The sequence below is a fragment of the Melanostigma gelatinosum genome, assembly GCF_949748355.1.
Source record: "Melanostigma gelatinosum genome assembly, chromosome: 13".
NCBI lineage: Eukaryota > Metazoa > Chordata > Actinopteri > Perciformes > Zoarcidae > Melanostigma > Melanostigma gelatinosum.
The window spans coordinates 14,655,585-14,681,281 of NC_136646.1; the positions used below are offsets into that span (position 1 = coordinate 14,655,585).

The window sequence follows — 25,697 nt, forward strand, 5'->3', positions numbered from 1 at the left end:
TCACACTAAATCATTTTATTAATTTTCGAATAAGAACACCACAATTTGTCATATTCTTCCTTTTTGTTTTACTCTTTCTAGAACAATTCTAAAGTTGAGGTATAAAAGGAGTTCATACAGACTCGCAGGTCTGAAAACAGTGGGGGTTATATACAAGAGAAATGGACAGACAGAGGTAGAGAGAGGGGTAAATACAAGGGAAAGAGGGGAGATACAAATAGACTAATAATAAAAACAAAGAAATCAAAAAAGGTTTAAGACGCCATTTGGTGCTGTGGAAGTAATTTAGTCACTTGCAGAATCCAAAGAAGATTTAAACATGATTAACGTCAAATTAAGTTCCCGGTTTTTTTTTTACTTGCAGATCTGTTGCAAAGATTCAGGCGTTCAGTCTTAAGGGTTTATGCATGAATGATTTGTTCTGTGTTTATTTTCAAAGTGAGCGGGCAATGACAAACTGTAGCCCACAGGCTTTTATTGTGAAGGTCTGCCTCTCTTCCTGCTTCAAGGTGTTGCAAGAATTTAAATAAAGTTGCCAGTTAAGTTCGTCAAATTCCTGAAACTAAATTCATTAACGTCCTCTCAGTCGTATGCAAATGTACTGCTGGCATATTCTCACAATATTTGAGAATCAAAAATGACAGACTTGAGTAAGTTTTCGAGGTTTTGGGATTCACATCTGGACGTTTACATTTAGTCGTCATGTGCTGATAAATTTGAAGCGCCAATTAACCAGTTTCAAAAACAAATTTTTCCATTAACAGAAAGCTCTGATCTCGAGCAATAAGTTGAGCATGTTTAAAAACAGATTTAGAAGCACAAATGGGTGAATATTTGGGGGAAGGTAGAAACTGAAGGGGAGGTCCATAAATCTATATGGCAAAATACACCAAATAATGTTCGTCGGAGAACCTCAATTGATACAATTGTCTTTCCACAGCACCAAATGTCACATCTGTAAACCCGACACTGCCACCCGGTTATGTAACAAAAAGACCGAAATAATAATTCAAAAATCGATAGTTATCGTGAATCCTGTGACACAAAGGCCAAATAAAACTGGCATCTCAACCAAAACATCAAAGTTTATAAAAGAAAAAAAAAAAGAAAAATACTGAAACATTACACAAACTGTACAGTGACATCCATTACAACAGGTAGAAAAAGGAGGGGGCATGGTGATTTGGTGTGGCGATAAGGTTATTCATAAGATACAGTCGTATGAACTGCGATGAGTAACAAAACAAGTAGTTAGATGCGGGATATCACACGGGAGCAGCTTTTAAGCTGGAGTTTTGTTCTGTAACATAGAAGAGTCTCGACCGACACTTACATCTTCATAAGGCTTGACCTTACTATCAAAATGCTTTGTTATTCACAGAACAGTTAATGTATAAAAAAGCTCAGAAGAATTCAAATCCCCCTCCCCCCCCCCAAAAAAAAACATGTCGCAAGTTTGTCTTAAACACGAGTTAAGAGTTGTCCCTCACCCAGCGCTGCCTCTTTTTTTGGTAACAGAGGAGAGAGAGAAGCCCTTGCCCAATCGGCCGTAGAACTAAAAACTAAATATTTGTGGTTTTACCAAGAAGCTGTTAAAGGAAGAGTTTAAGGGGAGAGCACAGCTTCTATGCTCACAATCAAATTACAGGTGCGATATGACGGTCCTCACACCCCCCCCCCCCCCCCAAAAAAAAATTAATCAACTTGAGGCATGACAACACCACACAGAGAGACACAAGATACAAATATAATTCCCTCCTCTCGTCGAACTGAACCGGTTGCTGTGCACCAACGTTAGAGCCACAGAGGAGCATTATTACATTGCTGAACGTGGCATTTTTGGTTTTGGTACAACAGAAGGTTTTAGTGTGTTGCCTTGGGCTCACAAGCTTAAATGTTTTTCAAGATGGTGGGGGCGGCGGGGGGGATCTCAGTTGAACCCCACACAATGGTGTGTCATTGGCTGGTGGAAGCACCCCCCGTCCCCGTCCCCCCCGTCCCCCGTCTCTCGACTGCTTACAAAAGGTGAGAGGGCACCAGCCGGTTAGACCAAGACATCCCAAGAACACTGTACACACAGAGACACACACATCAGAGCAATACACGATGCACTTTTTTCCTTTTTGGTCTTGACTGTAATAATTATACCCTTTTATTATTTATGTTTTTTTGTTTTTTTTTTTGTTAATAAAAACGAAGCTTAAAAACTCGGAAGGTTAAATGAAAAACAATAATATCACGCCTAGAAGTCCTACATGCATGGAAGACAGTCACTTTTCTAAACTCATGTCACGTTTGTCCCAATAACACATCGATGCCCCACAATCTCTTCCACCCTCCTCACGTCATTTAGATGCTTTTATTGAGCTCATTTTTGGTGGCGGCTGGTGCATTCTTGGTGAAACAGCATTAGAAAATTAGCCTACAATCAAATAAACTAGTGGACAGAAAGCAAGAAGTAAAGTCTACAAGCCATCTACCAACACCCCCCTATTGGTAAGCAACAAAAAGGGCTATTAGTTACATCCACTCAACCAAAGATATCCTCCTCTCTGCCCTTTCCTCCTCCTCCTCTCACCAGCCCTTCCTGGTTTAGAACAGCGGTCTCCTTCACTACCCTTTCACAGGTAGACACACCCATACCAAGGATGCTAACTGCTGTGCTCGACACATCTTTTAATGTCGGCGCACTATGAAAGCGACTGAGAAGTTGTGAGGTGTGTGTGTGTGTGTGTGTGTGTGTTATGGAAGCGGGGAGCACGTCTCGATTATTCACTTTGTTTGGAATGAAACATCGAGCTGTAAAGGACTCGAGGATGTAACAGGGTCTTGTGTTGAGTTGGCAGAGGGTGATCTCGGAGGGGGGGGGGGGGGGGGGGGCAGCACTTTGGTACGAGCGTAGGTGAGCGGAGCTCCCTGCTGATCCGTATCAACAGTTTGGCTGTCGGATGCCACGGCTTCAAGAGATACAGGCGATCACACACAGTTGTCCAAAGCAAAGGGTCGAGTGCAGAGGTGCACACGGACAAGCGGTGTGAGTACTGTGTGAAGTTAACGTGCATATACACAACGTACAGACATCGTGATCATCTACACAGCTGGGTCAGTGGTTGTTTTTTTCCATCTCGGCATCAGTAAGCTCCACCCCCTCTTTTATTCGGAGTTAAGGAGCTTCGAGCGTTGAAGTGGGGCTACTGTTGTCGGCTGTCCTGTGTTCCAGCACAGTGCGTGTGTGTTTATGAAATGCGAGCACAGCCAATGCGTGGCTGTCCAGTTGAAGCGACGAGGGAGCAGAGAAAAAGATGAAGACAGAGGACGGTAGTGGGAGCAGACCGCGGTGGGAATGAAGTGACGGCAGGGAGGCGCCACCGAATCAGTTGGAGGTGTCGGAGTGGACGCTGCCAGGAGGACCGGGAGGAGAGGTGACCGAGGGGGGGTTGGTGGTGTCCTGCCAGCTGTTAGCCTGCAAAACAAAGTCAGGGAGGAGAGTATTCTGCATGAAGGCGTTTTATAATGAGTTGTCTAAATCAGCTTTATTTGTGCTTACAAGCCAAATGACCGGCTTGCTGGCTGGGGCTCTGTGATTTCGGCGATGCGGAAAAAAACAGAAAGAATCGCGGAATTTAATGATAGAAATGACATTGGCTCGGCGCTCACTGCTCAATGACGCGAGCAGAGAGGCTCGGCGACGCATCATCGAGCAGGCCGACCTGTCGGCGAGCTACGGCCAATGAGAACGGAGGAGTTCAACACCAGCAGCTACATTCAGAACACGCTGTTTTATAAAAGGATGGAATGTTCTGTTTAATAACTGCATTGAATCACTTTCTTTGATAAAAGAAAAAATCGAATTTGTTGATTTTTAATCCATTTTCGATATTTCTTTCTGAATGGTTGGACTTTTATTCATCCAGAAAATAGCTGGGGTCATGTTTTACCCAATTACAGAAAACTTGTTTCTAGTTTTCTTGATGCTCAAGAAATTGTCTTACTGGAGAAAACCGACTTTAACCAGGCCACGTAAGTGCATGCAAACACGCCGCTCTCTAACCTCAAGTTATAAATTATTCAATTTAAGTCTCTAAAAATGATTCACCAGCAAAATGCAGCTCTTGGTTTATTGTCAAATCCCAGAAAGCATTAATTCGGTGATTGGCAAGTTTAAGTCGCCTAAAAGTTGAGGTTAAAACGGGCCTAAAATTGCTTTAAATGCATAATTATAACCAGGAATGTTTTGAACCGTAGTCCAACAGCGTTTCAATGACATTATTTCAGTTTGAATCCTTTTAACAATTGTTATGTGGAACACAGACATTAAAAAAAATTATAATTAATTTCAAGCAAACTGAGCAGAGCATATTCTAGCCAAGTATCTTGGCTACTAAACGCAAACGTATCCATGAGCTACACCACAAAAGGAGCCTTTAGTTGGTACTCACATCCAGGCAATGAGGGGTGTAGAGGCCACTACCCGACAGCTCCTCATAGCCGCCCGTCAGGTGTGTAGCACGGTGCAGGGTATCCACCTGTCACAGACACAACACACACACACACACACAGCTCAACACAGGTAGACATCTTAAGCTGAACCACAGGCTGGACAGAGGACTGATGGGGTCCACAGACCTCTGCTGTACGCAGCAGAGCCGCTCTGTATTACTCACTGCTCTGCTGCTAGTGACCTCGTTTTAATTAATAAGTCAGTGCGATCACTGAACATCGTGGCTCACCGAATAACTTCATGACTCTCCATTAAAGTGCCAGTCTTATGCCTTTTTGTTTATGATTAATCCATTATTAAATGTAAACAGCAGAAATATGTGGACTCCTCCAGAACAACAAAGGTGTGAGGACATGTCCTCCTCGTCTACATTAGGAGGTGAACACATGGAGAGAAGGGATGGAGGAATGTGTGGAAAGGGAAGGAAAACAAGGACTAAGAAGGAAGGAGGCTGTTGGAGGTGCAGGAGGACCTAGAGGGAGAGAAACTGATCAATCAGAGCGCTTTCTGCTCTATGTTGACAACTACTTGAGGAAGGCCCTGTGCTCTCTCTAGAAAGAACACACGGGTAGGGACTGTGTGAACATTGTACCTATAGTGGGATATGCAACAACAAACTGACATTATCCCTCTTGAGTGAAGCTATGAGCCCCTCAGGGCTCACTGCGCCGAGCAAAGACGGGTCAGTTTGGTGGTTATTTTATTGTTGGGGGAGGAGAGGATGGGGCCAGAGGTAACGTCAGGACGGGGTCTGAGGTCGACAGGAGCTACGCTACGGGTAGGTATCCAGGGATTCTGGGTAGGTGGGTTAACGGCATTGAGGTCAAGTCCTCAGCTGTCCCCGGTGCGTACCTGCGGCTGTAGAGAGGGGGCGATGCCGAGACCCTCCCCGTTGAGGGAGTGCAGGCTGAGGTAGGCGTCGCCTGTGTGAGACAAACTGTATGGCCCCGGTGACCCTGCAGGCAATATATATATATAGCCAATAACCAATCAGCTCAAAGCGGTGTCATGGGGTCAAATAGTCACCGCTGGTCACGGACATCGACTGAAAGAAGTACATTTTAATAACCAGCTTCAACATGCGGGTCAATGGTCTCAGCCAGCGTGTGCTGAATTCATTATTCTACAAGCCCGGCTTCAGCTGCGCACACACACACACCAACGGCCTAAACGTGTGCCAGCTGGACCAAAACAAACACAAACATGAAGAGAGGTGGGTGCAACTCTAAAAGTTGCAAACACATTTTTTTAGCTGCAAAAAAAAAAAGAAGAAAAAAAAAAAAAAAGTAGTAGGTTTGGTTTGTGTGGTGGAGATGGCCTTCTCTGTGGATCACAGTTTTGGGGGTTTTGATAAAGGAAAACTGAATGCGACACGTTTACGTTTCCATGAGTTGGTGGTTTTGTCCGGCTGGGCGTTAGCGGAGTGAACAGGTTTCACTGTGTGGACGAATGAAGGCGACAGTCGACTCCAAACAAACAGTAGCATTCATTGGTCTGCTTCATCCACATCGAAACAATCTTGTTGGAAACCGGAATGTTTACAACAGAAAAAAAAAAAAACTTTGTGACATTCACAGAACATAGTTTGTCTTTAATACTTTGTATAATCAAAGTACAAAGTCTCATACATGTCTTTCATTTTCTGGTTCAAATTTGCATAAAGATATCCAGTGAATTGGTTAAGTTGGGCGTCTGCCCACTGAAGTCGCAGTCATACTGCATCCTCCATACGCCTCTCACCAGAACCGTTTGAATTTGTGAAATTTGGTTTAATGCCGTGATGAAAAATGCACAAAATAAACCGTTTAAAGTGAACATAAAATGAACTGTGGACCATTGCACACATCTGTTGATCAGTGGCAACTGAGTCATACTTCCTCTTGCTATCTTAATGCTTTCCTTTTTCACTATTTATTCATAAAAGGCCTTTCAGTCCTTTTCTCACACACACACATCTTTGAGTTTAGTCACTCTTAAAAAGGTTTTAAACAGCCTGGCTGTCCAGAGCGGTTATTATATTATAACTATGTGATGCGTGTTCAGAAAATGCAGATGCAAAGATTGAGGTAACACACGCAACAAAGGCAATTAAATAAAAAATAAATGGGGACGATTTGTAGAATGAGTATCGAGTTTGTCGAGAGAAAATATGGGAAATGGACAGAAAGCACGTCCTAATCTGGTCCTAACTAACCTTTGACTTGATAGAAAACCAGATGAGCAACAACATTACAGACTTTTTACTCTACGGGGATGAAGATTTGGAAAAGTGACTGCTAGGAAACAAAGTGAAAGTGATTTCATGCTAAATAAAAATCGGCTCAATTCACACGACTCTGAAATGAAAGCATAGAGCCTGTTGATGAGGAGCGAGAGGGCTTGTGGGTAGACGAGAGGGAGCATGTGGTACCTGAGTTGGGCGTTGCCGGAGAGTTAGCCTGGCTAGCCTGCGCAGACACGTTGGCAGCATCCACCGCTGTCTTAACTGCGTAGAGGTTCGCTTCCTCCTGGAACTTACCGATGTTCTTCTTGTAGCGTATTCTCTTGTTGCCAAACCAATTAGAGACCTGGGGGACAGACGGATGTCAGATATGCAAACTCAGGGTTTCCTTTGCCATTCATTTAGCTGCTGCAGCCCCCTCCGCTAGTCAGCTTATTTTTGTTTTTTAAAAGATGCTATAAAAGTAAGCACTGAACCTGATCTTGAAACAGAGACACGACACCCTCAGCTTCCCCAAAAACAGTTGCAGTGTCATCGTACTCGATTATCCCTGGATAACAGTGGTGTTAGCAACTCACCTGAGACACAGTGATCGCACACTTTTTGGCCAGTTCCTCCTTGGCTTCCTCACTCGGGTAAGGGTTAGACAGGTGGGAGTAGAAATACTCGTTCAGCACCTCTGTGGCTTGCTTGTTGAAGTTGCGCCTCTTACGTCTGACACACACACAGAGAGAGAGAGAGAGAGAAGAGATAATGACCAACATGCTTGAAATGTGGAGTCTTACACATTGTCAACATGCTCAGATCACTTCCTCCCACAAGGAAATAATCTGTCATTCAACAGACAGACAGACAGACAGACAGACAGACCTGGCGTCGAGGAAACGCGAGCGCAGAATCATGACGGCCTCGCAGGTGCTCTGTTTGAGCTGCATCTGAATGGAGCTGAACTTGCGGTGGATGATGGCCACCATGCGCTCAATCTCCTTGGGAGAGATGGGCCGTGTGCGAGACTGCTCTCTCAGCAGGTTCATTACATGGTTGGTGAACTCACTGCAGGCCTGGACCGAGGAGAGAGCGAGAGAGAGAGATGTTGAACGCGACTGTAAAAAGATAGCCCGAGCACAGATTCTGTCTCGTGCCGTGACATCGTTTTGATGATGACATGCCTCGGCTGTCTGACTCCTCTGTCAATGCTCCTTCATCTTTTCTCAGCAGAATAGAGCAACACCACGACACTTTCTTTGTGAGTTACTCGTAGCATTGGAGCCATAAAACACAAGGTGCAGTAGTGGTTCTCAAACCAAAGAATACAGACGTGATTCGTGACGATGTCACGAATCACGTGACATCGTCTTGGAAAGAAGATAATCTGAATGTTTGCTCATATACCAATTATGAATTATTTGCGTGTGGTAAAATGTATCAATGTTATGAAGAAGCCACCTCTTATTTAAGCAGTTCAATTCTAAGTGAAAGGACTTTAGAGTACACAATGAGGAAGAGTCCAGATACTCATTTGAACGAGACTAAAGCATTTGTTTTCACAGATTATGTACTAGCTGTTCGTATGAATGACACCTGCAGACTCTCAGACTTCACAAATGTTCATTCCAAACAAAACTACAGCGCCTGATTATAGTAATTTAAATACCTCAAAACACGGAAACAGGTAATCAGTCGTGTAGCGTGGCATTGTTTGAATACAATCCTATAAATCATATTCTAACAGTAGTTTACTGTCTACTTCCTTTCATTTAGCACAAGATTGTTACCAGACTGACAAACCCAGGTCCACAGACGATACGTTTCCCTCTCTAACTAACTGACCTGAATACATTTTAACATGTAAATACCGGCTGACAGTATGCGTTGGGTCCGCTCTGCACACACCTGCTCGTACTTCTCCAGCTCAGAGTGATAGATCTGGCGGATCTGGGCGAGCTTGGCTCTGTAGTCGGAGTGTTCGATGCTGCTGTCGGTGGGTGAGCCCCCCGCAGCGGCCGCAGCGGCGGCGGCTGCGGCCGATCCTCCGCCCTTCTCTGGTCCTGACACGCCCTCCGCTAGCAGCATGTTGTCCAACCGCATGATCTGGGGGTCTGGGGGGTCCTCCTCCTGCACACCTCGTATACTCAGCACTGGACAGGAGGAGAGAGAGGACGTACACGAGTCAGGCGGGCAAGGTCACAAATGTACCGGTGTGTTTGTGTTACACTCTGCCCTTTCTAGGACTGAGAAACCTGTTGGTTGGAAAAGTTTTTTTGAAAACCGACAGACCACACGTTTCCCTTCGAGGAGGAGGCTAATCCTGTGGGTTCTAGAGCTGCATACAAAGACACTTTAACACTGCTAAAATTCAAAGAAGTGCAGCCCTGTCAGGACCCAGTCAAGTTCCTCCCCTGAGTCATTGCTGTGGGTGCCTGGCTGAATCCTCAATGAGCCTGAACTTCCTCTGACTCAGCAGCAGGGGGCAGTGTGGTCCCTCTGTGGCAGGCTGCCAAAGATAAGGGCATGAGGCATGGGACCAGTAATGGGAGTGCATGTGCTGTCACTATGAGCCCCAGTGGCCATAAGTATAGTTATCAGTTGCTGCTCTCCACCACTGCATTATACCAGGACCTCTGTCAGCCTGCAGCCATGCTCTCATCTCTCCCACACACACACACACACACACACACACACACGCACACACACGCACACACACACAACTCTGTTACCGAAAAGTTTAGCACAGACGACCGTCTTTTCTTCAGAGCCCAAAGCTTTTTAAATCGTTTGCCCCCTTTTTGCTTCTCAATCATTCAACTTCAGAAAGTTGGCATCATAAATCAATATCTCGGGCACATTATGTGTAAAAGTCTCTTTTGTAGATTACAGTAATGATATGAAACACGTGGATCTGACATCTAAAAATAATTGTAGAGGCTGTTACTTTTATTGCATATATTTACTACGTGCTTTTTTTTATTGGTAATTACATACATTACATATAAGAGCTCAAATGATTGGTTGATTAATCAACTAGCCATCAAAAGACAAATGAAAAAAAGAGCAGTAAGCTAAATATCTCTGACCGGTGGCCTGCTGGTCAGACAAATAAAGAAATTTAAAGAAGTCTCCCGAGGTTCCTTTGCTTCTTCTTTTGACTATTTTTAAAATGTTGTAGATTAAACGACAACAAAAACAAACCAAACAAATGGATTCATCTCAAAAAACTGAACCGCAAATTAGTTGATAGTTAAATTAATCTTTGCAGCCCTACAACACACGCCAGCAACAATAATATCACGAGGTAATAAACACACCAGTGCCACACTGATGTTGATCTTGTAACTGGAGACTTGATTAAGAAGGAAAAAGCCAATTCAAACAGCGCTGAGACAGACCAACAATATGGATGACAAGATGAATCCCAGTGGAAACTGGGTTAGGCGTTGGTCTTTAAGGATTACGCTGGTTAGTCAAAGCTCATCATCAAAGGGTTTACGGGGGGGGTTGCGTGAACTCACTCACTCATAGCGTCTCTAACTTTTTACTAACTTATGATTCTTTATGCGTTTGTCAAAGTTGAAGAATCGAAGAATCACGCTGGAGGAAAAAGTAAAAATAAAAAAAAAAGTTTGCAGCCGAGGAGCAGTCAGAGCTAACAAATGAGTAGAGCCGCACTACAGCACCAACACATGGGAAAGAAATGAGGACAAAAACTGTTTTGCTTAAAGTTTCCAAGCGCTACGGAGCAGATGAGTTTTTGCTTCTTTTTTTTTTTTTTTTTTACAAACTTCATTTGATAAATGAGTCTGTTCCACCATTTAAGGCCTCTCGCAGCAACGCGTCCAACTTTTCCTCCCCTTGTTTTTTTTTCTTGTTCCTTCTTGCCTTTTTCTTTTTCTTTCCCTCTGCTTCTCTGAGGCGCATTCCTGCTCTGCTGCTCCCCCATCTCAGGGCTCAGGAATGCAGCAGACCCAGCCGCCTGAACTAATGACCCTGATTCGCCCGTCTCTTTCCCTCCTCTTTCTCTTTCCTCTCGGTCATTCACGAGCCATCCCTGCACTTCCTAAACAGATAAGCTGAAGCTACATTTAATGACCGACGACAAAGAGGCGGGTTTTGTACCTGTTGAGTGATCGGTCGGGTACTTTGACGACAATCTGATGGCGGTTAAAGTTTTTGTGTGTACTGACAAACTGTAGTAAAGTGTGGGGTTGATCTTCAACTGTACTGTGTTCACTGAGAAGTACAACTGACCCACAGTGAAGAGGGCAACTGTGGCTCTTGAAGCTTCTCACCTCTCCCTCCTCCCCTTTGCCCCCCACACACACACTCATCATCATCATCATGGCCCCCAGCTGTAGCCTAATGCCCCTACATTCCCCTAATTACTCTAATTAAGCTGTGATTACCCACAATTGCACTCATGCACAGTCTAGTGGCCTAGTGGTATTACAGCAGCTGTTGAGACGAGTTAAGATACTGCACAAGAAGAAGAAGAAGAAAAAAAAAAAAAAGAGTCCAACTGTGCTCCGCTCACAAACCAACACGCGACACTCCTGAAAAATACAAAGAATACGAAATCAATCCAGAGGTCTGAGAGCAGGCCTTTTCGCCGCTGGGCTGGTTCCGTTACTGAGAGACTAAAACTCAGAGTGCTGTAAGTAATGATACTTAAATCTTGCTTCTTTTTTTTGGGGGGTGGGGGGGAATAAGAAGACAGCTTAAGGCCCACAGCCTGCATCCACAGCTCTTAGACATTACACTATTATGCACAAGATACCACCCTAGCTGGGCTGCGTGGCATTGAGAGACAGAGCGAGCAACACATACTATGAAATATTCAGGGTATCCAGCTGGGCTTTCACTGCATACATAATCACTCTCATTGCTGCACAGCCAATGTGGAAACACAACACACACTATATGAAGCAGTGCAGGTAAGGGTGAACAACCCGACCAGCAGTGTGTGTTGCTGTACATTAACTGTAAATGCCTTCCACACATAGGGAGAGATAAGACTTAAACGCACTCAGTATATCATTGCTCAGCTCACAACACAAGCTTTATCCTTGTCTGTCTTTTCCCTCGCTAGCATCCCCTTTTTCACTCTGTCTCCCCCCCAACACACATCCCCTCCCCCCCGTCTCCCTTTCAGCACACCCCCACCAACCTCCCCCAGTGCCCCCCCCTCCCTCTGTTCTCCATTTCAGTCGAGTTCTCCATGTGAGCCGCAATCCCTCATGCTGTCAGCCCCCCCCCCCCTTCTCCCTCTCTCTGTAGACAGACAGGATTAGCATTTTAATTGCATCAGCTCCCTTGGGTATTCTCAGCCTTTCACTGGGAGAGAGCAAGGGAGCGGGGCGGGCAGAGAGAGAGAGAGAGAGAGAGAGAGAGAGAGAGACTCTCTCGCCAAGGAGAATTGAAAAAAGGAGTCACAGGAGAAGATATGTGTGCAAGAGAGGAAGAGAGAGAGGAAGAGAGAGAGAGAGAGGGAGAGAGTGGCTACAGAAATATACAGAATCCAGAGTACAGACGTGCCACAGAGCAGGCGAGCCAGAAAGAGTGAAAAGATAGGACTGTGAAAACATCAGTTTTCTCTTTCACGACAGACAGAGAACTCCGATAAAGAGAACGGGCCACAGAAAGATGCATTTTACGATGAAAATATGCGCCATGAATATGCAAATTCACCTTGCAAAAACAAATCTCAACTGCGGCGCTCTGGAGGTGCGAAAGGTAAAAACCCTGTCGAAGGATTAAACCGGTTCGCGGGATGTAAAAACAGTGAAGGCAATGCAAATGTGCCAGGGAAAATAAAAAACGGGGGCCAATCTGCCTCGTCTGTGTTAGACGAGAACTCGAACAGAAAAAACAGAACTCCTGTACCAAGCATGACCCTGAGGACAGTGAAACCCCACACGGTTGAATTTGGTTTCTAGGTTGAATGAAACACGAGGAACTTTCATTTGACTAGATTTGAATACCGAATCTAGTCGTGATGGAGTAGTTCACTTATAGGTCAGACATAGTGTCGCACTGATTTCATAACCATGTTTAAGCTCCTAACAGTGACTTTAAGTCAGGACTGAGTGATTATGGACAAAATTCTATTCTACATTTGATCATTTTACTTCATTATCGTCGATATTATCAGCCGTTTATAGCCAACATTAGTGTTAAGAAGTTAAACATGATTCCCTCTCTAATATGCATTTATATAGCTGTAAAAACATCTTTCAAACAACTGTGTTTATTCAAGTTTCTCGCCAAATTTAAAAAACATAATAATGCGTCTGTTAGCTCGGTTAGAAGCAGGACTGTCCAGGGACCCCATGCTGTCGGCAGACGAGCCAATCACTGCAATTACTCAGAGCAGCATGCATGGGAATGAATCACATAATATGAAAGCGTCTGATTAAGTTAGTTGCTCCAAATATTTTAAGGCTGTTCCTCTGCAGCTTCTTTTGGACTTTCAGTGACGAGCTTCACGTCTTCTTCCCTCCTGCTGAAGAACTGCATGTTGTGTGTGGCTGTGGCGTTACTGTGTGTGCCTCAGTAAAGCGATCATGAACGGGGAAAAAACATCTCAACAGCCCCCTGGTGGCTGGCTGTTAGTTTAGGAAGCGCTTGACTGGATATGCAGCGGCGTTTCCCATAAGCGGAACACTATTCTACACATTAATACCAAAGTCCATCATGTTCATGAATTACCAGGAAGCCTAAATCGTGATAGAGACCAATATTTGATCAATTGTGCAACACGTGTGACTAAACCCAAACGTGACCAGACCTAATATGAATTCTGTTTTTCCAAATTGTAATGTTGCACCACTTCAACCTCCACCATGTTTACCTTTAAATGCATGCAGTGAAATACAAACTTTGAGTTCATTACGCCCAATTAGTCCCCCAGTAAAGTCTGTTCATGTCAAATGTCTCCGATATCACCACTAGCAGTCTTTAGCAATCGGAGTAGGAACTAATGGCACTTTATTTACAAAATCACATGATGTAACAATCAATTAATGTCAACTTTCACCAACAGCTTCCTCTGTGCATGGAGCCATTTGATCTACCGTGCCATTTCGGTAGAATATAGGTTGCTCAGAAAAAAGGGGGCTTGGGTGAATAAAATGTTGCCTTAGGCGAGTTGTAGAATATGGCGTTGGAAAATTAATAACTTCCCTCATGGGCATTGTGCCAAATGGATAATGCGTATATGCTAAATTTCTATGGTAAATTCAGCATAAAAAGCGTGTACCCCATTCTTCAACAATGGCATTTCTGTGGCGTACAATCTTCTTAATGAGCCCGATCCATATGTCCATTGCTACTTTAAGCAGCTCACACTAATCAGCATCTGTTTGGGTAGAGTCCTGTTGCACGCAGCCCCCCACTCTGACTGACTGACACACACACACACACACACACTCACACACAGTGGTCTGATTAAGGTGTGAATTGGAGAACTCACACCTTGGGCAAACACAACAACACTTCAGTCCAACACATCATTAATCAGCCCTTAATTAACTAAAGCGAGCGAGACGCGGACACTGGAGTGATGACTACGTGTACCGCCCTTGAATGGTCATACACAAATACACCATCACACAAACAAAAACACACACAAACACTAATGAGGGATAGATCAATTCAGGTTGTCACTTAATCTGAACAAATAGAAGGCATGAAAGGATCTGCAATGAATGCTCCCTGCGTCTATAATACCTACGAATAGTGTAATAGAATTGTTTCCGATAGTTCTTCGCAGGCGACTAGGAAATAGATTTTTTGCAAGATTTCTTTTGCTGTAAATATGGCACAATAGTGCTTTAACAAATGGTGTTTAAAAAGGTTAGTGAAACACCGTTGAGCACCAGTAACTGCATCGCCAACACGATATCCCCAGTCTAGTACGGGTCTGCGCGCAGAGAGAAAAAAGAAAAAAGAAGAGACAAGGAAAGTAGGAATTTGAAATGTCACAGGAGGAAGAGGAGGATGACGAAGAGCACCTAGGCAGGAGGCTTGTTAAAGCACCGCCAGGATCTTCCCCCAGTCAACTCTCATCAGGCCAGCTGCCTCCTGTGCTCATTAGCGCAGACTCTTAAGGAGCTCCTAAAGACTTTGTGAAAAATGAACGCTCATTTGAGAGGTCGTTAATTTGCACTGTTATGCAAATTAGGTGGCAATTAAGCGATAGATCAGAAGAGCAGTGCCCATTTATAACAAGCGAACAAGCATTATGACACAGTCAGATGGTGCCGGAGAGAGAGAGAGCCGGGGCTACATGGTGGGTCTGCACGGGTCCGATGTACCAGTTCAGTCAGGAATCAGATCCCTGTGTGTCTGCGGTGCGTCTGCCTGGTCGGGGTAACAATTTACCAGCGGTTTTACAGGAGCGTGTTCTGAGTTGGCTCCGCTAACCTGTGCACACACATGAATGAACACACATATTACAAACTGATGCAAACAAAAACTAATTATCTTTCCAGAATACGGATTTATTCTGGATTAGCATCAATCCATCCAGCGATACTGATGAAGAGTGCCACAAGCTTAGAAGCAGCATGGGCTTCCCATTATCTGTAATAACACCAATGCATACTGCTAATCCCCCCCCCCACCCCCCCACCCTTTACCAGCCCCGATGTTTCCATCTCGCCCCTGCATTGATGACATGGTGTGAAATATACAAACATACTGTCTGGGACAGCAATGTGCACTACTGCAGAGGGGTGGAAGGCTCCCATCAATTGTAATTAATCCTTAATTAGTCAGGATTAGGAGCTAGGCTCTGGCACTCGCCCACCCCACCAAACTAATGCAATCCAGCTGAGACCACATTTACATATCTTTAATTAAAGAGACGCCTTCTTCTTTTAAGAGCAAAGCCTGAAAGCAATGCGAGCGGCATAGATATGCTGAGGGAGAGCAGATGAGATGAAGCGGTAGGCGTCCGCCCTACTGGGGGATCCTTGACCAATACCGACGGGTCACTCAATATCTCCTGGTTACTTATTGTTAAATCCGCGAAAATGTCTGCATCCAAAATAAGGATAGTATAGGAAAGTGTGCAGAACATAGTGCCTTGCCTATCGTGTCACTCCGGCCAATTAAATTCCAGCAATGTCTGTCACCAGTATGCAAAGTCTTATTTGTTGCCCTTTTTAATTAAGTAAGTAACCCCAATGAAACATGGCACTAATGAATCTTTATTTCATTTTCTGTTTAACGTCAATTTCCAGCACTCAAGTGGCAGCAAATGCTTCATCGTTGTTGACCCGCGTTCTTCACTCCTCTTCCAACAAACCCTAACACTACGGTTCTACCGTCAAACTGTATAATTATGTTCTTAGTGAATTCAATCAGACAGAAGAACACCTAGCGTGGGCATTTGTGCTAATAAAACCATGCAATTCATGAATTCATCACGCAGTCTTCCACCGAGCTTTTCCCATCCTACAAACAGTCCACACAGCAGTTTCCCTCGTCAATACACAGAGGTCCAGTTCCGACAGGAATTATACCACATGGGGGAATCAGCTGGCCCACACACCATTAGGCCTACGCTGAAGGTTGGGGTGCGCTGCCTCCCCACTTTGGGCTGGGTGGTGGTGGTGGTGGTGGTGGGGGGGGGGGGGGGGTGTCTGTCAGGGCCAGGGGTCTGTGTGATATTAGCCGTCTGCCAATCTGGCTTGGGGAATGGACACAGAGTAATTACTCCTGCTCTTACTGCCTCATCAATCTCCCTGTATCGCTCCTGCAACAACCCCCCCCCCCCCCCCCCCCCCCCCCCAACACACTGTCTTTTTTCCGTTCTCTTCTGCAAAGAGGTCGGGGGAAGAAGAAAAAAAACCGATTGAGTGGCAGGACAGCACAAAAACAACAGAGAATCCTGAAAAGCCGATGAGATATAAATCCAGCCTCACCGGATAGTGAGAGTAAATATAAAACGGACTCTTTCAGAGGATTTGACCAAGGGACGTGTGGCTGCACAAAGGTGGATGACCCATTCTTGTTTTAAACCCAAGAGATAGTAAAACTGACAATGGCGGTTTGGTAGCTTCACATCGGTTACATTTCTACCACAAACTATTTTTATCTCCTTACTGCTTCTGGCTTAAAAAGGCAATGTATGCCTTTCCCTCATAAAAATATAATAAGACTTCCCACAGGTTCCTAACAACTCATAAAATGTTATGGCTCTGCTCCAAATTGGGCTCTTTTGAAAACGAATAATAATTAAGTTGCCTTAATGAGGCATGATTCACTAGACTCCATGTACTGTAGTCTGTGGAATGGAAACTCCTAAATCAAGGCTGAAGAGGTTTTTCCCAACAGGACAGCGCTGGTGTGTGATGTTTGGTCCTCAACTTTCCTGCCTAGCCTCTAAAATAAACAGATGCAAATTTAAAACGAGGATTCCAAAAAGGTTCTAGAAAAGTGAAATGTTTGTTTTAGCTGTGAATTACCACACGGAAAGCATGTGTGACTTTTTGATGCGGTTTTGTTTTGGGTGTTTTTACAAATACAAGCGTGCTGAAATTCAATTAACATGTAAATTGGGAGCGTGTTGTTGCTGAAATGGTATTGAGACAACCGGAGTGCTGTGAATGCTACGGTAGAGCGACGACGCCACGTTTTTAAAAACACTACGACCCCGAATGAGCCGGTTTAACATCCGTTGTTTAATAGTTTGGTTGCTCTCTGAAAAAGGGTTTTGTGCCAGTTTGTAGGCTGATAAGGACAGAATATAAGGATCCATTCAGATAAACACTACGAAACAAGGGGCTGCATTGGTGTGTACGGCTACAGGTTACAGGATCAAATATGAACCACTTTGAAGGCTTTTTAAATGCCAAGAAGCTGCACGGTGGTTTACACTCCTTTGAGGTCGGATTGTGCAACTCTCGACAGTCAACACGGCCGTCATATATTTTCTTCATCAACGTCTCACTCGTATTAATTCCCTTTTCACCAATTGTATTTGTAGTAATTGATAAGCCATCGTAACTACACAGGGGCTGCTTTTAATATTAAACGTAACCAGGAATAGCACTGAAAATCATAAAGCAGAGAGCTCATGGAGAAGGCTAAATCTCACCATTCATCCATCTTGTCAAAACATTAATAGGATGTGATGATGGGTTGTCAGCTAGCCGCTTTGCCAACATACTAGCTAAGTGCTGCTGGCTCTGCCGGCAGCCATCGACTGGGAGATTTCGGCGCTTGTGTGCGTTTAGAAAAATAAAGACATTTCCATCCAGCATTTGGTAAATATCAGTCAAATTTAGGGCAATGAATGTGATCCAAAAATCCTCAGATCAGATGACGCAAAGAGAGTGGTGAGTGAGGCAGACAGAAAACACCCAGACGCATTGTGAGGACACCTAACGGAACAATCGACTGGCTCAAGTTAACATCACGCTGGCTGCAGGCCATCGGGAGTTACGTGTTGTTGAACCCTCACTGTTGCTGCTGGGATGCACGGCCCATATTAATGGCGGTGTATAGATACATGCAGAACATGAGAGAGAGGGTGTCATTAATTAACTTTTAACAGGAAGAGACGACACAGAGCTAGTCCTACACCAGGTAAGATGCTCGCCAGGTTGCCACCATTTCTACTCAGCCATCCAGCAGCATTATCGCACAGAGCTGTTTATCAGACAGCTTATCAAGATGAGTGTTGGAGGTGTGAACTTGTCCAAGGAGGGAGGGGGGGGGGGGGGGGGGGAAGAGGAGGGAGAGACTGTAAAGCTTCAATTCCGCTTGAAAAGTTTTTTCAAAATCCGTCCAAAAATAAACAACTGGGAATGTGCAGGCTTGAAAGGAAAGGACTCGAGCAGGGTGACGGAACAGAGTGAGTGACAGCTTCACTGTTGTCACGTGTGAAGCACAAGGAAACGCATAAAAGTACGGAGAAACGCCTCAAACATACCCAAAGTTAATGAAAAACTTCTGAGAGTAACTGCAGTGGCTTGTGAGAGATTTTGGCATAAGCTGTCCCATTGCACCAAGAGCTATTTTTACAGCAAATACCCATGAGAGCGAGGGAGAACAGAACCGAGTGGAAGCAGAGTCACTGGCTCTCAACTTTGATCATTTCCCCGTCTTTTTGTTCCCATTCGCTGTAATTCCTGTTTCCGGGAGTGTATCTTCAACGAAGTATTAACAAGAATCAAATGTCACGCAGACGGAGGTCATGTTTAAATGTGAGAGAGCTCAGGACAACGCAGGCACTGTTGTAAAATGGGGGGGTGTTTTGGAGGAGGTAGTGATGGTGGGGGTGTGGGGGGGGGTACTGGCATTTGCGCAGAACATTTCCTTTACAATGAAAACAATCTAACCAACTGCAGCACTCAGAGGAATTCACCTCCCATCCCCCACAACCCACCTCCCCTCCTCCACCACCACCCCCACCATTACATTACCATATCAAAGCGCCGAGTTCAGAGCAAGTCTTCTCTTTCAAGAATGGGAGCGAGGCAGAGCGAGGAAGGGAGGGAGGGAGGGAGAGAGGGGGGAGAGGACAAGACCGAGGCAGTAAGAGTAGACCCAAGACCGAGTTTGCTTTTATCCTTTTTCGGTGTGTGTGTGTGCGCGCGTGTGTGTGTGCGTAAGAGAAACACAGTGTGTATGCGGATGTGTGTGCATGTTTGTTAGTGAAAAGAAGACTGCAGAAAATCTTGTGGAGATACTAGAGGACTACTGATTGGGTCTTCCACGAGCTGCACTGAAGAGAAGTCAATTCACATTCCAGAGGCACATAATGGGGCCTGCAGGGGGTCTGATGGAGTAGCAGTGAAATGCCAAAGCAGGTACTCGGTTGCAGTTAGGAGGGCACTGCGTGGCAGATGGCCAGCAGAGTACAGGCAGAGCCAAAAGATCTCTATTTATCTCACGGTTGGCATATTCACCTCAGGCATGAATCTTTTGTTAACCTGCCTCTATGCTCAGCTTTACTGTAAAATTACTCACAGGCACTCTCCGACTTGCCGGGAGACTAAATGCGAAAATCAAAGTGAATGGCATTAGGGTAAATAAGACCACTGGTTGCCTGGGAAACAGTGTACCCGGCCCCACTCACTCAAGCCTAGCCTTTACTTTTGGTCCAATCACTGGAGAGCAATAATACATTATTGACAAATGGCCACAACAGACAGCAGTGCAGCATTTTTAAATTGTATTTTGAACAAGAGAGGTTTGCCGTTAGAAGACACACAAGGCAACGGAGAGAGAGGGAGAGAGAGAGAGAGAAAAAAGCACGACGGAGAGAGAGAGAGAGAGAGAGAGGGGATTCAAAAACACCCCCCATTTACACTACCATAACCATCAATCTGCCATCCGTCCCAGGCCTTTGAACCACACTAGAATCTGTCAGATAGCTGACTTGAATAGCTAACAAGATGAGAATAAGAAGCGCGTTAACTTTGAATCATTTTACGAGTAAAAGCAAATCTGAGGTGTTTACATTGGCAATACTTTCTATGTGTGTATGTGCGTTAGCAAGCCAGCATTATTTGCTAAAACAATGTTAGAGTAGTTTTGTGTTGCTTTGCCTGTTTGGATGAAGATACTGCATTTATATGTATATCCATTTATTCCCAATACACAATTACCCCCAACACTGTCTCGTGAAGTTGTTTTAATAGTGCGGGAGGAAAGAGAGACTCTTTGAACTGAAATAGCATAAGAGTTTGACTGTAAAGCAATAACCCTGTGGAGGTTTTTTCATATCTGCCTGCTGTCAACCAGCTGCGCATGAACTTTCTTTTTTCTAATAATTTGGATGTGATACGCTGTGGTAGTGGCAGCAGAAGGCCTCATTACCCTGCTTTAAAATAGTAACTAGCGCTGTGTAATTCAATCAACTGTATCAGCCTGCTTGGTTTGCACCATTCATACATTCTGTCACAGAAATGCAAAGTATATTTCTTCAGGTACTCCAACAATCTGGTAAATAAGAGTGTAAACTCCTGTTCTGCCGTCCGACTCAATTATCAAAAGGCACCAATCCAGTGAGATTAGTTTCAGCTGGTCAGTGTGAAGTCTTGGGAGGTTTCTATAATTACTAGGCCAAAACAAAAAACAGTAACGCATATTAACATTCATCTTGAACCAAAGCATGCACGATACATGCAGCTAAATCAGAGTTCTCTGCAAGTAACTTGGTTTTCAGGTAGAGTGGAACAGAGGCGCACTACATCTCCACATTACAACCTGTGCAGACTGGAAGACAGGCGGAGAACGAGTGGAGTAGAAACTCACCCGTCTTTTCTTTGATCTCACAGAGAACGCTGAAGAGGGCTGGCTTCATTCTGTGACAGTTCAGGGCATGCTTCCTGTAAGAGAGAAGAGGGAATAAGAGAGGGAGAGAGAGAGCGACAGCGAGGAGGATTACGATAAACAGACCTCCATCTCGAGTCGTTCCATGTCCTCCCCCATAAAAACAGGTAGAGGAGCCGTATGTATTATGCATACAGCATTTCAACAGTGCCGTGCAACACAGCAGGACAGAGCCGTGTTGTTTAACTGCACTTTCGACGGTCAAATAGCCGTCGTCGGTGCAGAAAACATCCCCGACGTGTCAATCGGAACAAGCAAAAGTAATGTTGTCATGTTGGACGCTTTGCACTGTGGGACAGGTAATGATGCCAAACCTCAAGGTCATCATTACCGAGCTCCAGATTCCAGAGTTAATTCACAGTAATCTCATTTCCACCTCTCACAGAAAAACCTGGTCCATAAAAGTAGATGGCGAGTTGATAGAGCGGATTAGGATTGAGTTTCAATTTAATCAGAAACATTCACTTTATTGCCAACGGGCTAATAGCAATTTAAAAAAAAGGAGAAAAGGGCAAAACTTCTACAGTTCACCGTAATTAAATCAGAACACCACAACAACTAAATGTCCTGCTAATTCACATCCACGCACCCACACAAACAGTTTACGTGTGTATTAAAACTTGTAAAACTGGAATGCTGTAACAAAGCCCCGTTCCTAATGCGGCCCTAAATGACACTATATTCTCTAACGTTAAGTGTTGTACTAACAGTACACACCAATTACGTCAGAGGAGTGCTGAGTACACACAGAACTTTGTTTTTCACATTCAAAAACTTATGAAAGGCACATATAACAAAAACATGTCACGAAGCATGCAATACGAGCATGCTACACCCATGTAGCTCATAATGCTACTTGTCAGAGAGTTGTTGTTTAACTCTATAGTGACTGTGTGAGCATAGCTTGCAGCGCTGTTGTAATATTATGTCGTCTTGTAAAATGTTTTTGTTATTTTGTGTTTAATGACGACTTCTATAGATGGAGAAAACAAGCATAGCGATGTTTTACAAATCACAACAGGCATCATTTAGTGGCAAAAGCATAAATATGCAATTGGGAAAAAAACAAAACCAGCATGAGGCCTCCGTTTCTGATGATTGGGAAAAATGAAACAAGAAAAAACTGACGATCACAATGAAATAAGGAAGTTCTTCTCCAAATAACATCACTAACAAGTTGAAAACAACCACAGATGAACATGATTTGGCTACACCTGACCGCAACACCAATTCCAGTTGTGAATGTCCACTGCAGTATTAATGAGGGGACTAGCAAATAGTGCTCCTACTGTATGCCACACAAGATACGTTGTGAGGCAGTATGATGTAGAGAGTTATGTGTCGAGCATTACATGGGTCATTTTTGTCCACCAATTCTGTCACTGCTGGATTGAGTTGGGGGGAGGGCTGCCTTCAGCATGGAGGGTATGAGCAGGAGGGGGAGGAGGAGGTGCTCATGCGGTCCTGTACTGACCTGTGCTGGAAGTTGAGTGGCAGGCCACCCCCTGCCATGCCCCCCCCTGCTCTCCCTCCCTCTGTGGGGTCGTCTGATCCACCCCAATGCGCCGGCGATTCCTCTGGCCAGCATCTGAACATATGGCGACAGGGTGAGAGGATGAGGGTGGATGGTGCGCAGGAAGTGTACTCCGCGACACCGAGTTCTTGCGCTGCCCTGACCACTCCCCATCCCGACACACTGCCACCCTGCACGACAAGGACGTCGCGCCCGCACGAGAGCCACCGCACGTTAACTTGTAGACCGTAGACCGAGGAAGAGATTGATGTGTGGGTGACAAACTTGATCAGAGTTAAGTATGATGTTGATGAAGAACTGTACATTTTTAGGTCATAACCAACTGCTCTGCTATATATTATGAAAACAATTTGTAACAGACAACATGTAGTCCTGAAGTCGGGTTATGTTTGGTGCTTGCAAACCTGCAAATTAGCACACAGCCTAACAATTCCACAGCTAATGCTGAATGTATACCGTTCAGAAGATGAATATTTCATTAACATTATCAAAATGCCTTCAATGATTATATACAAACTATGCACGTGACAACAGCAGAGATTTACACTGTACATGCGACACAATTTGTATCCACTGAAGTGCCAGTAGGCTGCACTCTGTTTAGTATTATTCCTGCACATATATGGCATGAAGAGGACATGCTCTGAGAGGGAGTTTAAATCAATACAAGCATACAGCAAGGACACCTCTGGCACTTCCGAGGCAGCCACACCTTTAATTAGTTTTTCAGAATAGCCTGTTAACATCTAATAATAGCCCTGCTGTGATTTCCTACACTGCAATTGCCCCTTTAAATCCAAATAATTGAAATTGACATGACTGGTTGCACTGTAGAACAACCTTTCTGTAAATGGTATTCACAAGCCATAAAGGACTTAAAAAGAAAATTTTTTAAAAAGACTGTGAGAAGATGGAAAATAACAGACTGCAATACATATTTCAAAGCTAAATTATTTGCATGTGTCAATGAAATAAGGTCTGATTAAGCCCTCAAACTTGTGCTGGAGAGAAATGTAATACCCCAGTGTTCATAAGCTGCTGGTATAGCATCATCCCTCCCCCTCACCACCATCTCATTAATAGAAACTCGATTTGCGGACAGCTGCACTCGCGTACACATTATAGGAGAATTGATTGCACCCAGCACACAATGAAAAGGATGAACACCAGGGAGGGAGGGAGTGAAAGAGGAGTGAATTAATTAAGAGAACCAGGTGGTCAAATGTTGGGTGGAAAATCACTAGCTAATGACACATCACACTGTGGCCACAGTCTCGCAGTGGACGGTTGTCTATTGTTGGAAAATACTGTCTGCTTCATCTCAAAAAACTGCCCTCATGCTCCTCGAGCCACATGGCAAACGAGTGCGGGGTCACTGCGATGCATACTCAAAATAATGGTATCCGTAAAATACCTCTAACACGAAACATTAAGTCATATGAATGAGTGACTGCTATCATCACAAACAGCACTGGGACTTGAGAGTAACCCTCACCCTTAATGTATCCGCTCATTTGCATATCAATGACTAATGATATCGACGCTCATTTGAGCGTCATTTCAGATACATGTTGTAATTGGGCAAAACTAATTTGCCATAGTCTAGACGAAGCTTTTTGGCAATATGACCAGAATAACCTATTTTCACTCGCTTAGCTCTGGCGCGAGCAACTTAAAAGCATGCACTAAAAAGCATTCAGTCAATTGTTGACGTATTCTTTGTAGTCACACCAACTAATTGGCGTGAAAAGGGACATTTGCGTCACTAACGGGATATTGTCCTATGAGCCAATGGAAAGATTAAAATAATAATACTACTGATGTGGTCTGCAACTACTTTTTATCAAGAGACCCAAGCATGCAAACACATATTAAGTAGTTATATACATTCTAAACGGAAACCATTGTCACAGAATCAATAGGACATTCAAACTTTCACATTTAACCCTTCATTGTTATACTAATTACGATTAACATCATCGCCCCTTTGAGCATGTTTACAAACATTACAGTACACAATAAAAGCACGATGTTAAGTAACAAAGAACCACCTTCCAAACTACAACAGCACTGTAATGTGGATGTTTCAAGTTACGCTGTAAATTCCTAACGGTTAAGTATTGGTTCAGCAACTGATTACAATGTAACGTGAAGTTGCATTAATGTTGCAGTTGTGCGTTTGCCTACAATTTACGGGAAGGTTTCACACAAAAGCTTGAGCCCTGAAGCAGAAAATAAGACACACAAAACGCACTTTAGCTTAGCTATCATGTGTGGAAAATGGCTCTTCGCCTGTCTCACCTGGCCTGCGCTTCGTCCAGGCTTTCGTCGGTGATGGCCATTATTTGCTGTAAGATATCCCCTATGTCTTGTTGAGGTTGACCGAGGGACTGCTGTTTCCTGACCGAGTCCGGGTCACCGACATCGGCTTGTGCAAGTCCACCGAGTCCGGTGAGACCAGTCATCATCCTGGTCTGGTCATCCATACTTTCAAAGAAAACTCTCCCGTTTTCTCCCAGTCGAAGAATACAACACAAATAGCTAGCCTGTTAGCTAGCCAGCAAAAGTCTTTTCTACGACAAAAACCATACAACTCTTCTTACCGTACCCGACAGCGACGACTAAGAAACGGTTACGGGTTGTTGTCATAAGACGGATCGCACGGACACGCTTTACATTCGCTGGTGTCCCCCCCCCCCCCCTCCCCCCCGCGTCAATAAACGCGGCCGGGCTAACGTTAGCTCACCACCGAGTGAACAGCAGCTAGGTTAGTAGCCGTAGCCCAGCAGAGGAGCAGCAGCAGGGACACACATGCACAGACTGTGTGAGCTAGCCAACAGCGCCTCGCACATTTTACCAAACAATTTAAAACGGAAAAAATGTTAACAACAGTCGGAACACTCTTGACTAAAAAAATAAATAAAACTCGTTAATTAAAAAAAAAAAAAATGAAATGTGACATGGAATTCAGCGACTAAGCGTTCGGACCGTCTCGCTCCCAATCAGAGATCTCCTACCAAAACAGACCACGGTTTGGGTTTGCCATTGTTGTTGATGTCGCGCGAGTATGTGGGACGTTCTTGGGGCTGCGCGAGCAG

General features: G+C 44.5%; 1 protein-coding gene across 3 annotated transcripts; it reads right to left on the reverse strand.

The window, feature by feature from the left end:
• On the reverse strand, nt 1-25,286 carry pbx4 (pre-B-cell leukemia transcription factor 4). Of its 3 annotated transcripts, none has more exons than XM_079281979.1 (9): nt 24,901-25,286; nt 20,988-21,061; nt 8,616-8,860; nt 7,593-7,783; nt 7,301-7,436; nt 6,912-7,068; nt 5,354-5,457; nt 4,440-4,526; nt 1-3,463 (listed from the first exon to the last, which is right to left on the reverse strand). In XM_079281979.1, exons 1-9 carry the CDS (start codon nt 25,083-25,085, stop codon nt 3,374-3,376), a joined length of 1,269 nt encoding a protein of 422 aa, XP_079138105.1. In that variant the 5' UTR covers nt 25,086-25,286; the 3' UTR covers nt 1-3,373. The 3 variants fall into 3 exon arrangements, with proteins under 3 accessions (XP_079138105.1, XP_079138103.1, XP_079138104.1); XM_079281977.1 differs by lacking the exon at nt 5,354-5,457 and adding an exon at nt 22,540-22,653; XM_079281978.1 differs by lacking the exon at nt 5,354-5,457.
• Nucleotides 25,287-25,697: the final 411 nt, after the last annotated feature.